Raw genomic sequence first — 18,152 nt, forward strand, 5'->3', positions numbered from 1 at the left:
CATCCAAATACAAGATTTAACAAACTGTAGGAATCAACTTACCCTTATATTAGCACGACTGCTGTGCTTTCAAATTATTTTTTAGGATAAAACATCGAATTCGGCGATCAGCTCTGTTAAACAAAATTTATACTACTAGAACTATTTAGAAAATTAAATTTTATAAATTTTTGACATTCTTTGTCAAATGATCAAAGGATCTCATAAATAACTATTTTAACAGCCAGTATAACACGTTTATAAATTCAACGATATAAAACAATTCAAATCATGTGAAATTTTTATCAAAAATGTTATTTATGATCGAAAGCAAAATCATTTCTTCCTATCTGAAACTTCAGTCTTCTATCACTGTTTTGTATGAGATTTTTATTTTCGGCCGTTTATTTTTGAACGAATACTATTCGTTCATTAGGTAAATAAACTCAAAAAATTATAAAATTTAATTTCTAGATAGTTCTAATACAATAGATCATTTCAAACGAAACTAATCACCGCATTAAATATCTCATCATCAAAAATAACTAAAAAACACGTAATTCTCTTAAATATACAGAATTATCTTATATAAGGCCCCAAATTAGGCTCTACATTTTATTTGTTGTAGAATTTAAGCATATTAATTAGCTACTCCATGTTAAAAAATTACTAAAATAGAAGGAAAAATGTTCATAAATAAAATGCAATCAAAGAACAAAAAGAACAATTCTTGCTAGTATAGAGTAGGAAATAAATTTCATTCATGAAATTCAGAGAATTGAAAAGAATTGGGTTGTTATCATAAATAATCATACAAACACCTGTAACTCAAGCACATTGGTGGTGTATAATCATATGCTTTATTCAGCAGCTATATTTCTTCAAATGACAAATGAATTTTTGTCGCCCAATCGACGGTTTGTGGGAGTGTTCGATCTCGAACCTGCGAAGCGGCTCAGCTTTTTAGCAGTTCGACAGCGTCGGATAAATTATTCGCATAAAAATTTGGGTGGATGTTGTTTGAAGGATCCTGAAGTGTTGATAAGTTAGTGACACCTGCAGATTATATAAAATGTGCATAAAACAAACAACAGTTGATAAAAAGCAGTTTCAATCTTTCTCCATTTCCCCCTCTTGGTGGGTTAATTATGAAAAATACAAATAAAAATGTATCGGAGACACCATTGACTTCAACTTTATTTTTGTTTCGATTCACACCACGTCAACTTTAGATTGTTTTTTAATAAAAGTAACCTAAATCAAAATAATCAAAAGTTGAGGGTGCGACAAGGGGTTCTATTCCACAATTTCTTATAGTTGAGGGGGGTGCAGGTACATTTTTTACGGAAAGAGTATACAGCTGATGCTGACCTGAAAGAACAAGAAGGGTCTTGCAACCAGCATTTTGCCCAAATAGTATGTCGGTGTCCAACCTATCACCAACCATGCACATCCTCGAAGTTTCGATCTGGAACCTGCGGCGATTACAAAACCAAGATATCATAAATTGTACATGCACAAACATTCTTTTTCGAGGACGTAATGAGAAATACAGTAAATGCCCTGTATGGCATCTCTATTGTATAATTAAGGGCCCATTTGGCCTGGCTTCTAGAACTCCTCTTCTAATCGGAAAAGCATATACAGTTTCAATAGAATAGGAAGCTTCTGTTGAGGTCGAAAGCTAAAATGAGCTTCTGAGCTCTTCTGCTGTATGAATAGTTGCAGATATTAATGAATGGAAAAGGCTCCTAGTGCTTTTTTGAATAGCTTTACCCAACAACACTTCTGTTGAAGCTCTGGCCTGGCCAAATGGACGCTAAAGACAGAATCTTAGTAAATATTTATGGACCTCTCTTGTAGAAAATCCATCATGAAGGTTGATGGCTTCCCAACCACGATAGGCTCCTTCTCCGTCGAGGCGCAGACTGTAGCAACCATACATCCGGCACCTGTACATAAGAGATTATGTATTGTGAAAAGGCATCATCACTATGTGGGACTTTTAATATACATATATATATAGCTTCGGTTTTTTAAGGAGTAAAGGAAGGTAATCACTATGCCCTGGTGTCTGAAAAGTTGCTTTTGTTTATTTATTTATTTTCTACTTATGCATCCGTTCATTCATCGTTCCTTCCCGACCCGTTCATCGTAATTTGATTGATTGATTTATTCCTTCTCTACATGGGGAGGAAAAGGACATTGCGGGCCACGAGAGCGGGCACCAAATCGAGGCAAACTCTGAAATACCGCTTGTAAAGCTCTTTCGTCGTGTGCGCGATCATGACAGGACTACCTACAAGAGCAGTAACAACAACCCAGCCCGAAAGACAAAGCCTATGTCCAGAATCCAATTCCATGTGGGAGCCTGTCACCTTGCCAAAAGGGAAGCGTACCGTACCAAGTACCGCTTTTCTATATATAAAGCGGCTTTGTAGAGCAGATGGTTTGGCTTCCACATACGAGTCGATATATATTTTATATACATATATATACAGAGAGAGAGAGAGAAAGAGTTGAGCTAGTACACTATTGATAGTAAATAGTGTTTACTATCAACTTTGCACCCTTGGATTATTACTACTTCCACCAACCCCCACTAAACTCTAGGCATCCAATGATTAAAAAATTGATAGTAAACACTATTCTCATACTATTAATAGTATTCTAACTCAGCTATATATATATATATATATATAGAGAGAGAGAGAGAGAGAGAGAGAGAGTTGAGCTAAAATACTATCGATAGCAAACGAGCTCCGTTGCCACCCATTTATTTTCGATGATGGAGCCTCCAAATCGACGATCGGCACCGTTGAACATGATCTATACCACTTGAAGTGTTTAGAAATCAAATTTCAAATCTTTTCAACATCATTTGCCTAATGATCAAAGGGTTTCAAAATTTGTAATTTTAATGGTCGATATGATGTGTTTTCTCGTTTAACGGCGTAAAGATATCCAAATTAATTGAACTTTTGTTAGAAAATTCTTTAAACTATTTAAAACAAAGATCTATACTCTTGATCTTGATTACAAGGCTCCTATCATCATTTTTTAAAAAATATTCATTTTCAGCCGTTCATTTTTGTGTCCACTCGATGGATAAGAGAACAATGTCGAAAATGTATGAAATTTGATTTCTAAACACTTCAAGTGGTATAGATCATGTTCAACCGATGCGATCGTCGATTTGGAGGCTCCATCATCGAAACAAAATGGGTGGCAACAGAGCCGGTTTGCTATCGATGGTATTCTAGCTCAAACTATATATATATATATATATAGAGCTAGGCTGGTATACTATCGGTAGCACGGAGGCCTCCGTGCTACCAAGTTGTTTTCAATGATGCCGCTTCCAAATCGACGATCGGCTCCGTTAGACTTGATCTACACTATTGAAAGTATTTGGAAACTAAATTTCATAATTTTTCGACATCATTTGGCTAGTGATCAAAAGGTCTCAAAATTGACAATTTTAATGGTAGATATGATGCGTTTGTGAATCTAACGGTGTAAAACAATCCAAATCTGATAATTTTTATAGAAAATTCTTTTCACTATTTAGAATAAGATCAGTAGCTCTCATCTTAAATTCAAGTCTTTTATCATTATTTTTTATGAGAATTTTATTTTCAGCTGTTCATTTTTAGACTACTCGTTTGATAGGTAAATGATGCCAAAAAATTATGAAATTTAATTTCCAAATACTTTCAATAGTATAGATCAAGTCTAACGAAGCCGATGGTCGATTTGGAAGCTGCATCATTAAAAACAACTTGGTAGCACGGAGGCCTCCGTGCTACCGATAGTATAGCAGCCTAGCTCTCTCTCTCTCTCTCTCTATACATATATATAGAACTAGGCTGGAATACTATTAATAGCACCAATGACTTGGTGCTATTAAGTTTTCCACCATTAGATTAAAAGATGTGCGGTTAGAATGATATGGGCTCCCTAGAGTTGAGTGGGTGGTTAGTTGAATAGTATAATCTAACGGGTTAATCTAACGGCAGAAAACTTGATAGCACCAAGTGCTTGGTGATATCAATAGCATAGCAACCGGACTATATATATATATATATATATATATATATATATATATATAGAGTCCGGCTATGGTGCTTGTAAAAGCACCAAGCACTTGGTGCTTGTGAATTTTCTACCGTTAGATCTACCACTTTGATCATTTTCACCCGTTAGATTATACTATTCAACCAACCACCCACTCAACCCTAAGGAGCTCACATCATCCTAACCGCACATCCCTTAATCCAAGGGCCAAAAACTTATAAGTACCAATAACTTGGTACTTTTAAAAGCATAGGAGCTCAATTCTATATATATATATATATATATATATAGCAGGGCTTACGAGCACAGCAGCCCCTGTGCTCCTGCGTTTTTAACCATCCATCAATTTTGATGGATGATTAAGGTAAGAGAGAGAAGAGAAATTAGGGAGAAATTGGGATTCTCAATTTCTCCTCTCTTTCAATTTCTCCTCAATTTCTCCTCTCTCATCCTGAAAATTGATGAATGGTTAGGAACTTAGGAGCATAAGGGCTGCTATGCTCCTAATAGCGCAGTAGCCCTACTCTCTCTCTCTCTCTCTCTCTCTCTCTATATATATATATGTAAATAAATAAATAAATATATATATATGTATGTATATATATATATGTATGTATATAAATATATACTCTTGATCTTGATTACAAGATTCCTATCATCACTTTTTAAAAGATATTCATTCTCAGCCGTGCATTTTTGTGTCCATTTGATGGACAAGAGAAAAATATTAGAAAAGAACGAAATTTGGTTTCTAGATGCTTCAAATTGTATAGATCTTGTTCAACGGTGCCGATCGTCGATTTGAAGGCTCTATCATCGAAAACAAATGAGTGGTAACGGAGCCCGTTTGCTACCGATAGCATTCCAGTTCAACTCTATTTACATAAATATGTAAATATATATATACACACACACATATATATGTATATGTATGTATACACACACACATATATATGTATATGTATATGTATACACACACACACACAGACACACACACAGATACACACACACACACACACACACACACACACACACATGTATTAAAATATATATATATATATATATATATATATATATATATATATATATATACATATATTTATATATGTATATGTGTGTGTATATTTTATATATGTGTGTTTGTGTGTATTACACACACACATATACATATATATATATATGTATATACACGCGCACACACGCGCACACACACACACACGTGCACGCGCACCACACGCGCGCACACACACACAACACACACACACACATATATATATATAAATAGAACTAGGCTACTATGCTATTAATAGCACCAAGTCATTGGTGCTCCAAGTTTTGTGCCATTGGATTAAGAGATGTGCGGTTAGGATGAGTGGGCCCCTAGGGTTGAGTGGGTGGTTGGGTGAATAGTATGATCTAACGGTGTGAAAATGATCAAAAGGGATATATATATATATATATATATATAATTATATATATATATATGTGTGTGTGTATTATGTGTGTGTGGTGTGTTAAAGTTGTATAGATCTTGTTCAACGGTGTCGATCGTCGATTTGACACGATCGTCGATTTGGAAGCTCCATCATTAAAAACAAACGGGTGCAACGGAGCTCGTTTGCTACCGATGGCATTCCAACTCAACTCTTATATATATATTTATGTAAATATATATATATAGAGTGCGTCTGGTATGCTTCTGGAAGCACGGAGCACTCCGGCTTCCAAGTTGTTTTCGATGTTCGGACTTTCGAATCGACGATCGGCTCCGTTAGACTTGATCTACAGTATTTGAAGTACCTAGAAAATAAATTTTGCGATTTTTTGATATCATTTGCCTAGTGATCGAAGTGGCTCAAAATCAATGGCTAAAAATAAAAATCTTACAAAATATGATGATATGACATTAAAATTTTAGATCAAAGTTATTGATCTTGTTTTATATGGTATAAAGAATTTTCTATCAAAATTTTATGTGATTTGAATATTTCTACACCCTTAAACTTGCAAACGGCTCACCACGGCCGTTAAAATTATTGATTTGAGCCCCTTCGATCACTAGGCAAATGATATCGAAAAATCACAAAATTTATTTTCTAGATACTTCAAATACTCTAGATCAAGTCTAACGGAGTTGATCGTCGATTCGAAAGTCCGAACATCGAAAACAACTTGGAAGCACGGAGCCCTCCGTGCTTCCAGAAGCATACCGGCCCACTCTATATATATATATATATATATATATATATATATAGGGTTAATTTCATATAGGTCCCGACAAATATAGTGAATGGCAAATATATCCCTACAAAGTTCAACTTTCATATATTATCCCTGCAAAAGTCCTGATGTTTTCAAATATATCCCTGCCGTTAAAATCTGTTAGAAAAATTTAGTTAACCATATGTTAAATACGTAACCCTGTTTAGTTTTTGACATTTTTACCCCTCTTATATTATACTGTTGTAATTTTTGGTGGGACATATTTGTGATGGCAAAATTGAAAATATAAATAGTTCTCTAATGGTTCTCTAACAGTAATAAACTAGAGGGACATATTAAAAAACATCAGGACTTCTGTAGGGACAAAATATAAAAGTTGAACTTTGTAGGGATATACTTGTCATTCACTATATTCATAGGAACCTATATGAAATTAACCCATATATATATATATATATAGAGAGAGAGAGAGAGAGAGAAAGAGAGAGAAGAGAGAGAAAGAGAGTTGGGCTAGAATACTATTAATAGTATTTGCCCCCTTTTGCTATCAAGTTTTTAGCCTTTGGATCGGTTTCTTTGATCATTTCTAACTATTGGATTAAATATTATAATCCACTAGGGACCACTCAACCCTAAGAACTAATATCATCCTAACCTTACAATTTCTCATTCAAGGGTTAAAAATTTGATAGCAAAAAGGGCCAAATACTATCAATCAAGGATTTAAGTGTCATGGCAGGGGGTCGTGCCGAAAACTTGCTGGCACGGTACAGCACGGTGCGTGCCGGGCCATGCCGAAGCGTGCCAGTCATAAAAAATTCATATGTGCCGACACAAAAATGAACGGCTGAAAATGAATATCTTTTAAAAAGTGATGATAGGAGTCTTGTAATCAAGATCAAGAGTATAAATCTTGTTCTAAATAGTTTGAAGAATTTTCTAACAAAAATTCAATTGATTTTGATATCTTTATGCCGTTAAATGAGAAAACATCTCATATCGACCATTAAAATTACAAATTTTAAGACCCTTTGATCATTAGGCCAATGATGTCGAAAATATTTGAAATTTGATTTCTAGATACTTCACATGTTATAGATCATATTTAACGTTACCGATCATCGATTTGGAGGCTCCATCATTGAAAACAAATAGGTGGCAACGGAGTTTGTTTGCTACTGATAGCATTCTAGCTCAACTCTATGGAAATATATATGTATAAGTATATATATATATATATATAAATATATGTGTATGTATGTATGCATGCATGCATGTAAATATGTAGTTTTTCAGTAAAGAACCTGGCCATTCTTGCAAATCTGTTAAATTCCCAGTGGCGTCACGGTTGGTAGCAATGAAAAGGCAGCCGGGGTTCTCACGAATACACAAAGTCGCATACCTGCCAAAATTAACATGATACAATCTGATTAGCATTCCAACAGTATAAACAGTTAAATTACTGCTTGAATAGCTAAGATTGTTTCTAGTGTGTACAATGAGAAAACAAAGCACAAATCATAAATGTAAGAAAAATCATCAAATATCCAACTCACTTTGTCTCATAATTATTTTACTTGGGTAAATTTCTGTAATTTTCAACTACCACAACAATACGATTAGAACTCTTTCAGTTTTCAATCATAGTACGATAATGTGCGGGGCTTAATACTGCAAAACTAGAAATGCTAATATATAACTTTTGAACTTTTTTAGACAATATTTTAACTTTTAAATGATGCTTTTTCTTTATAGCCACTTCAAGTATAAAATTTGATCAACCTTGCAAATTTTGGATTCAGATAAACAATTACTTTCAAGTTACAACAACTATCCATAGTCCTATTGAAAGTCTCTAGCCAAATATTAAGAGGAAAAGAGGCTCATTTTCGTTCTTGTTATGTCGAAGTATTAAAGCATAATCCAAATCAAACACCTTCAGTTGCACTCGCTGAAGCATAAAAACCATCCGACATTAATTCAAGCAAGAAGAAAGACATTATTACATAGGATCAATAACATAACAATTTGGTTTATTTTATTTCTGTTAAAGTACTATTTCATTTCTTTTTGGTAAAATTAAATATTTATACATGAAAAAAAAAAAAAGAGGCCTAGATTGGATGTGGGAAGAAGTTATCTGATGATAACTTATTCGGTACGAAAATTTCTTGTGCAACTGGAAAGGAGTTTAATTTTTGCACCTTGAAAAGCGCATATTTCACCTACGATGTGATTCATCTTATTACAAAAAAATGACTTGAGGGCAGAATATGCTATTCCATTTGACACATTCGACCACACTCCTAGCTTTTAATCACAGTAGAAAAGCTTCGTACTAAATAAGATATGACTGGATAACTTATTCCGACATCCGAACAGGACCTAAGCATGTGCATCCCCTGTACAAGAACTACTACTTCTTGGTCTAGTAACTAGGATCATGCGACTTTTGATTATGATCATAATGACCAACAAGAACAATTCGATTCATGTTCTCACATTGTAGAGATAGAAAATAAAGGATAAGGTGCCTTACTGGATCTTGTAGTAGTTAATATGATGATCAAGTCCAACAATAACAGCTCCAACCTGAAATAAGAAAATTTTCACATGATTATCATATAATTTATCAGGAAAACCCAATTTCACTCTGAATAGTATTGAACAGCCATTCGCTGTTATAAAATAGTGTAGTAACAGAAGAAATGGCTATGATGTTACATTTTTGTCATGGTCGAAGTGGTAGTTTGACTTCAGCGTTATGTTCTTCTTTCCGTCTTCCTGTAGCAAAGCACGCAAACTTAAGCAGAGAGGAAACTAGATTATCTGTATGCATTAAAATACAGAATTGATTCTCTTTTTTTTTTTTTTGTAGAAATATGCATGCCACAGAAAGCGTAATTTATCGTACATAGATGCAAAAGATGAGGCACATGCGATAACTTTGAAAGAACTATTAAAGATTATGTTCAGAAGCAGATATATCCTGGCTTTGAGGTCACTTTGAAATACTACACTTAGCTGTTTGGTGCAAAATGATGAGTAAAAAGAACGGGAAAAACTCAAAAGTGAACAAAGTCTATTTCTCTTGTCCGTTTTACCTAACTCCGATTACATGGCTGTCTATATCGTTTCGAAAAAAAGTGGCCCAACAATGCATGGAGTAAATATATGTAAAAGCAAAAGGTAAGTCGATTGTATCTTACCGGACCACCTAAACACTCAAAACCAGCCAGTTTGAGTTCTTCCATAATGCCTTCCTCACCAAAAACATAAACCTGACAAAAACAAGGATGCTATTTACTACATAACGAACACCACAAAAAGTGGCATAAGCAGATAAGATAAGATCCATATAGGAAAAAAAAATCAAGGCAAGACTATCTACGTAGAGAGTTTTACAACTAATCACAGTTAAAGCACCCATCAGAAGAAAGGGGGCTGACTTCCAATCAATGAGACAAACATCCTTTGTTTGTACTAATTCACACAAAACAGTCCATTTTATTAAATGCTAATACATTTATTGCTATGTTTCGAAAACCACAAGAATGAGATAAGTTCTTTCCTTCATAACTTGGAGATGCTACAAGCAGTAATCTGAACATTACCAAAGATTCACATTAACAAAACGATGTAGACTAGATTGCATAAAAATTTGGGTAATGATATATGGAGATTCCCTCAAGTATAGGCCACCTTGATATAGACGCCCCAACTTTAATTTCTATGATTGACATAGCACAAACTTTTGCTCGTTTTGATTTCAGCGATTTCAATTGGTCGAATTGAGGTTTCTTTTAAAGTTAACAACTCCACAACAGGTAGAGAGCACTGCATACAGAAGAATTCCCAAATTTACTGATGGAAGAAACTAAAAGCAAAACGACTCAGAGGGTATCAACTGAAAAAGTAAATAAAGTCGGGCATTCTATGACAAACTATGCCTGCCCAACAAGAGGAGAATAATATAATTGGAAAAGGAAGTGTCCAGCTAACCTTCTTTTCTCTAGGAAACTTATTCAACTTCAAAAACATTGCCGCCGCAAATGACGAACTGAATACCTCTTCCTGCCGAAAAAGGAATCAACGAGCAAAAGTCAGCATAAAACAACAATGAATTCCTCAATTCAAGAAAGAGAGAAGAGTCCTAAACAAACCTGAACTTTAATGCAATTTAGGATCACCATTCAAAGCTTGAAAATGACACAAAAATGTGCAATGAAAGCAGATTGTTTAAGTGGTTATATATTGTTTTTAGAATTCAGGTGGCGATCTTAAATTGCGGTAAAGTTCAATTGCTCTGGAGCTTTCTTCTCTTGGAAAAATAATTGAATAGAGCATGACCTCACTAACTTCGAGACCAAGTGTGGAGAACTTCTTTGTGTACTGCTTCCTCGATTTTGTTGAATTATTAGTTACAAAAAACAACTTCTTGCCCTGCCCAAATTTCGCGAAATTCAGATCGTCACAGTGTCTTAGCATAATTCAATTTCGGATTCGAACTCATAACAATACGAACCAAACCATCAAAAGCTGAGTTTAATCATAAGAAGAAGCATCGTAATGTATAAAGGGACCCCCTCAACTATAAGCCATTCTGAGATAGGTCGCTGAACTCTTCTTCTTCTTTTTTTTACCTCTCATTCACACCCGGGAAATCCTCAACATTTGTTTGTTTCACTATTCACTTATTTCGGTCATTTGAATTGTCGATAATTTTGTTAAAATTAACGGTTCCATTAGCTATTGGCAGCTAAGTACTAACAAAGTCCAGGGGCCGATTTCACAATGGACTATAATTGATAGGATCTTCATACATTTAAACCTCAGAAAAAAGAAGAACCAATTACAAGAGAATGGACAGCTACACAACATATCTAACAAAACCTAATTCCCCGCATCAAATTTCCGATAAAAAGAAGCCACCTTTGTAAACCACAAAAATCCAATTAACGATCCCTTTCAATAAATGAAAAGGCTCTTTTTTTCCGGATTGAGGGGGTGTCAAATCAAATAAAATAAATAAACAAATAAATAAACTTGCCTGCATTTGAGGGGTACACCCATACATTTAACCTAAGAACAAAAAACAACCAATCACAATAGTATGAATAGGGTATTGAACATATCTAAAAAATACCAATCAGAAGAAGCCACCTGCCTCAAAAATACAACACTCCAAACTCCAATTGACCACCTTTTTCAATCAATTTTTTTTTTTTTAAAAAAGCTATTTTGACTAAGGGGCTATTAATCATAACAAACAAGAATCTAAGTGTCCATCGACATGGACCGTATCTATCATACCGTATCGTGCCAGCAAGATATCGGCACGATACAGCTCTCATGCCAATGGCACAGTTCAAAACCTTTTATTCTTTATATTAGAAAAGAAATTTTCTTAGTAAAGTTCAAAAGATTTGATAAAAATATATAATAAGCAATTAGAATATTTTATTGCCAAAGAAAATAAATATTTTATGCCCTTATGTGTCGGTACACGTGTATTTTTGTGACCGGCACGTATTGATACGGCATGACACGCAACGTGTTGTACCGTGCCGAAAAATTTTCGGTACAATCCCGTGCCACGAGCCACAACACTTAAATTCTTGATAACAAATAACTAAGTATACTCCCTCTTCCCATATATTTTAACCTAGGAACAAAGAAACCATTAATTACAGTAAATGAATAAGCATGGAACATATCTACAAAAACCCAATTCCCCTCATCATAAAACCCATCAATAAATGGCCACCTTTCTCATAAATAACCACTCCAAAATCCAATTAACCATCCTTTTCAATAAAAAAAGGCTTTTTCTGATTGATGGAGTGTTAATCATTAAGAAATAAGTACATAAAAAAGGTTCAGAGTCCTGATTCAAAATTCCCTATAATCAAGGGCTCTCCCCCATACATTTTAGCCTAAGAACAAAGAAACCATTAATTACAATAAAATGAAAAAGGAAAAGATCTACAAAAACCCAACCCATCAAAAAATTCTCATAAATGCAACACCCTAAAATCCAATCAACCACCAATTCAATCAATGAAAAGAAAAAGACGAAAAAATAGTTTTGGCCTCTTTAGTTCTCAGGAAAAATAGCTTTTCTCCAAATTTTTTTTCCAGATTTAATGAAAAAGTCTACGTTTTGTTTTCCGATTTTTTTATTCGAAAAACAAAAACTATGAAAAAAAAAATACTTTTCATAAAAAAAAAATTGGCGAAAAATATTGTTGACGATCTTTTGAGGAACCAAACACTTCCTAAATTACAAAGAATACATAGCAATGCACAAAAAAAAACAAAAACAAAAAAAAAAAAACCCAATTCCCCTGATCAAGAAACCCATCAAAAACCCATCTCAACCAATTCACATCGCATTAAATCATCAAAAAAAAAAAAAGAGAAAAAAGGGAGAGAAACGATTACCATCGAGCGAAGGGTTCGCAGCGCTTCCGGAACCCGTTCGATGAGCTTATCCCCCTTCCAAATCACCCCTGAAAATTCCCCAAAAATTACCAAAAAAAATAAAAAAATAAAAAAAACTAAACCCCATGATCGATTTCAGAGAGAGAGAGAAAGGGGGAGGGATGAGACCATCGCAATCGAAGAGGAACGCGTCGACGGAGTCGACGAGGGATCGAGCGGTGTGGGGAGTGAGGGGTTTTAGGGTTTGGGACGAGGAGGAAGAAGAAGAAGAAGAGGGCTTCGCCGCGAAGCCATTGTCGTTGTCGCTATTACTACCCATCGCTTTTGCTTCTGCTTCGTCCAAACGCACTTCGAGTTTTTGTTTCCGAACCATGGTTTTTTTTGGAAAATTTTCAAATACCACCCTGTAGTTTCGCATTTTTTATTTTAACAGGCTAAATTACAGAAAACCGCCATGTCAAAATCTGATTTTTCACTTTCCCTCTGTCATTTAAAAATCTAAATTTTGTCCTCTTGTAAAATAAAAAATATTCACAGGGGTACGGTGTGAACTATGATGACAAAATGATCATTTTGCCCCTCACCATGTTCACAGAGAGAAGGCTGAGGGTATTTTTGGCATAAAAAATATATATAATAATATTTTATAAACGGAATTCTAACGGATTACGAACGGCAGGAGGCGAAGTGAATATTTTTCATTTTACAAGGTGGCAAAGTGTAGGTTTTTAAATGACAGGGGGAAAAGTGAAAATTCGGGTTTTAACAGGGAGGTTATATGTAATTTAGCAATTTTAATACCTTATAATTTAAAGTGTATCAATTTAGTATACCGTCATTTTATTTTGGAAAAACTTCAAATACCCCCTTGTGGTTTCACACTTTCTCACTTTAGTACTCTATAATTTAAAGTGTATCAAGTTAGCTCATGTTTTTCGGACTTTCTCATTTTAGTACCATATGGCTTAAAGTGTATCAAGTTAGTATTCTGGTTTCGTTTTTATCTTTTTATTATCAATTTCACTAATTTTTTTCGTTAAATCAATGATAAAGTTAAAACTAAAAGGTACTAAAGTGAATATTCGATAAAACTAGGTGGGGTATCTGAAGTTTTTTTTGTATATAATTTAACAAAATATTAACAGAGAAGCTGACGAAAAAATAAAAATAAAACTACAGGACTCTAACTTGATACACTTTAAATTATATGATAACAAAATGAGAAAATGCGAAACCACAGGGGTGGCATATGAAGTTTGCCGTTTTCTTTTTTGGGATAATTTCATCACTACACTCCGGAAGATCGTAATTTCATGAATAACCCTCTAAACTAGAAAATATCATCAATACTCTTCTTAGATATGTCGAATCGTTGGCGCTAATCATTAATCCCAAAATATCGAGCGGTTAGAAATACGCAACTAATCCACTTAAAGCGTATAGAAACAGTACCCACGAGTCTCGATTGTGACTTGCCCTACCAACCTCACACCACTTCGAACATAATTTGGCCCACCCAGCCTCACGTCATTTCGAATATGACTCGGCCCAACATGGCCTCTCACCACAGGGCTGAATGCTGACCCATTTAAGCCAATAAGATACCCTCTTAAATTAACTTTTCATCAAAAAGTCATCCAATATTTTATAAATACCAATTTTACCCCCAGCACGAATTTAACGGTGTAATAATTTTAATTCAAAATTCGATATTCGATATTTGAAATTTGAAATTTTGAAATTCAAAATTTAAATTTAAAATATAAATTTTAAATTTTAAAATCTAAATTTAAATTTTAAATTTCTAATTTTCAAATTTTAAATTTTAAAATTTAAACCTAGGTTTAAATTTTGAAATTAGAAATTTAATACTTAGCTTAAATTTTGAAATTTATAATTTAAAATTTAAAATATAATAATTTTAAATTTTAAATTTTAGATATCTAAATTTAAATTTTAAAATGTAACATTTTAAAATTTTAAATTTGAATTTACCTTTTTAAATTTCATATTTTAAATTTAAATTTCATATCGAATATCAAATTTTGAAATTAAAATTATTACACCGTTAAATTCGTGCTAGGGGTAAAATTGGTATTTATAAAATATTAGATGACTTTTTGATGAAAAGTTAATTTAAGAGGATACCTGTGAATATTTTTTATTTTAAGAGGGGTATTGATAATATTTTTTAGTTTAGAGGGTTATGCATGTAATTACTGTCTTCTAGAGGGGTATTGGTCAAATTATCCCCTTTTTTTTATTAATATTACGTAAGTACCCCTAGAAAGCTGTAAAAAGGGTTTTTTTTTTTGAAAAAACTTCAAATATCATTTCTTTGGTTTCGTACTTTTTCACTTTAGAATACTGTAGTTTAAAGTGTATCACTTTCGTACCCTGCGGCTTTATTTCTCTTTTTTAGTTACCCCCTTCATTAATATTTTTTGTTAAATTAATGACAAAGATAAAACTAAAAGGTATCTGAAATTTTTTGTATATAATTTAACGAAAGTTAAGAAGGGATTGACGAAAAGAGAAAAATGAAACCACAGGATAGTAAATTGATACACCTTAAACCATAGGTACTAAAATGAGAAAGTGCGAAACTACAGGAGTGGCATTTGAAGTTTACCCCTTTTTTCTGCTTTTAACCCCCTCACTTTTTTTTTAACAGATGACAATCGCAAATTTATATTTGCATATATGGCCCTCGTTTTGCCACGCGAGTGCTATACTGATACTTTTAAGTTGAGAACGGTGATCCAATCACTATATTTCTATTCATACTTTAGTTCTTCTTTTGTAACATAAGGGCAATAAAAAATATAAAAAAAAAAAAACACGATGATTCAAATATAAATTTGTTAAATATAAGTTTATTAGGGTCATTTATAAAAAAAAATTTGAGGGGGCTAAATGTAAAAAAATCCTGGTGTAAAATTGTATGTTTATCTCCTACAAAAGTTTAATTTGGCTAAAATATAGAAAACTCTGACAAATATTTATTTTTTTATTTTTCTTTTCTAACTTTTAAAAGTTTATATTTTGCCTTCTTAAACTTTTAGAAATATTTTCAGAGGGTAGTGATGTTACTGGAAAGAGCAAATTGAACAAATTTTTTTTATTTATTTTATAAGAAAGAAATAATCTTTAATCTATTTCTGTTATTTTTAAATATATTTTTGGTATACATTATAAGAAAAAAATAGAACAGTGGCAGAATCCTAACAAATGATTACTAAATGTACCAACTTAAAATTTAAGGGAAAAAAATGTGGGTTAATTATTAAATATATCCCTCACAAATAGCACTGCTTGTTAGTATGGTTTTCCCTGTTAATTGACCGATTAAAATTAACTTTTTTAATAAAAATTAATCATATTACCCTTAAATAAATATTTTTTAAAAATATTATTAACTTTAATAAATTTTAGGTGAAAATGTATAAAAATTATATAAACTATGGAACATTTTGAATCAGCTATCTAAATTTTTTAAAATTTCAATTTTACTATCCTACCTTTTAATTTGTTTGATTTGAGTTAGTCAACAACATTTTATCTTCAAAATTTAAGTTAATTATGTATTTTAATAAATTTATAGTTGCAAGAATTGTCTAAAGTATATTAACTAAATCTTTAAAGATAAATAATATACAAATCAAATAAATTAAAAAGTTCGATAGTCAAATCAAAATGATTCATAATTCAGATAAATTTTATATATTTTTACCTAAAGTTTAATCTAATCTTTATACCATTCTACACGAACCATAAATTATAAATAAATTTAAAAAAAGAGTTGAGATTGAGGGTGCATGTCATGAAACACATATAATTGAAGGGGTCTCCTGAGATTTTTAACCTTAAACTATGAAATGACTATTTTGCCCTCAATAGCATTTTGATAGCACGTGTGTTTGAGAAGGGTATACTTGTAAATGTGGTTATATTTGTGGGCTAATGAAAAATTCCATGAAGAATATTCAGATTCCATGGCATTCATTCATTATTATTCAAACACATCTTTATATTAAAATATAATAATAATATATGGTATTTTATAATGCTAAATTACATAAAGCCCCCTGTTAATACCCGCTTTTTCACTTTACTTACTGTCATTCAAAAACCTACACATTACCTCCTGAAAAATAAAAAATATTCACAGAAAGATACGATATGACAAAATGACCAAATTGTTCTCATCTTTTTCATCTCCTCCTCCATAATCTTGCTCGTGCCGACGGCGGAGGAGGGTGAAAGCGTGTGTCTTAGTATTGACAGAGGGGTGGCCGAGGATGAGGCTGCCGCCAAGGGCATGTGTGTGGGCATGGATGAGGATTTCAGAGATATTTTGGGTGTAAAAAATAAGATATAAACGGAACCCTAATGAAACACTAACGGCGGGGGTTGGAATGAATATTTTTTATTTTTTAAAAAGGCAAAGTGTATATTTTTGAGTGACATAGGGGAAAGTAAAAAAAGTGGGTATTACTAAGGAGATTTTCTGTGATTTAGCCATTTTATAATTTTTATTTTTATTTTTTTCTTACATGTTCTATTAATTTTTGTATTAAATACATCACGCATTGCATATTTATATCAAAGATGTCTCACAAAGATCAATATAGAAACACCTAAAATCTGTTAAAATTATATTTGGAGCCCCTTAGGGCTTAATCCTGACCGTTCTTGGTGAGGTGCCAACGGCAAAAAAGCAACAATCCACAAAGCACGTACATGGCAAGTCATTGTTTTAATGAAGAAGTGAACCAAGAATATAACAGAAAAGAAAAATGGAAACTATAGAATAATTACGTGATACAGTTAAGATCATAAAGTACTACAATACAAAGAAGGTAAACCACAACAGACTATCTTTTTTCATCTTAAATTAGACAAAAGTTCAGAAAAATTGCTATAAACATTTGCTTTTGTTTGCGCCTTCCTATCTTTTGAAAATCTTTATTTTACCCCTCAAAAATTTATAGTTGTAGTACTTAACCTAACATTATTACTACTTTGTCACCATTTTTATGCATTGTATGGTATAATTAGATAACTACTAACCTACCAATTTTACTCTTAAAATGATGATAAAAAAAGAATTAGTATGTTGTATAAGACTTTTTTATATAGTTATATAATTTGAGAGAAAAGAATATATTCTTGTACATTTTGACTAATTTCGAAAGAAATAATAATAGGTATTTTCGAAACAATTCATATATAAACGGTGACAAAATAATAATGACGCATGATTAAAGTGTTATAATTTTAAATTTTAAGTGAGAAAAATAAAGATTATTTAAGGGCAAGAGAGTAGCAATGCAAATAGATTCGGGTTGGTGGAGCTCCCGCCTCATATCCGCCTTGAATAAGGTGATAAGTAGAAACTAAAAATATATATCTATATGTAAAAAAAT

The 18,152-nt window shown here is 32.7% G+C and overlaps 1 protein-coding gene across 5 annotated transcripts; it reads right to left on the minus strand.

Annotated features, from left to right (window-relative positions):
* LOC109720650 (phosphoglycolate phosphatase 2) lies at nt 692-13,070 on the minus strand. Of its 5 annotated transcripts, XM_020247899.1 has the most exons (12): nt 12,892-12,959; nt 12,724-12,791; nt 11,330-11,361; nt 10,630-10,722; nt 10,282-10,353; nt 9,489-9,560; nt 9,004-9,063; nt 8,819-8,871; nt 7,584-7,681; nt 1,832-1,931; nt 1,351-1,454; nt 692-1,035 (listed from the first exon to the last, which is right to left on the minus strand). In XM_020247899.1, the coding sequence occupies exons 3-12, from the start codon at nt 11,354-11,356 to the stop codon at nt 935-937; spliced, it is 780 nt and encodes a 259-aa protein (XP_020103488.1). In that variant the 5' UTR covers nt 11,357-11,361; nt 12,724-12,791; nt 12,892-12,959; the 3' UTR covers nt 692-934. The 5 variants fall into 5 exon arrangements, 4 of the variants coding, with proteins under 4 accessions (XP_020103488.1, XP_020103484.1, XP_020103485.1 ...); XM_020247895.1 differs by lacking the exon at nt 11,330-11,361 and having other exon boundaries at nt 692-922; nt 12,892-13,069; XM_020247896.1 differs by lacking the exon at nt 11,330-11,361 and having other exon boundaries at nt 692-1,009; nt 12,892-13,069.

Source organism: Ananas comosus, linkage group 14 (genome assembly GCF_001540865.1).
Source record: "Ananas comosus cultivar F153 linkage group 14, ASM154086v1, whole genome shotgun sequence".
NCBI lineage: Eukaryota > Viridiplantae > Streptophyta > Magnoliopsida > Poales > Bromeliaceae > Ananas > Ananas comosus.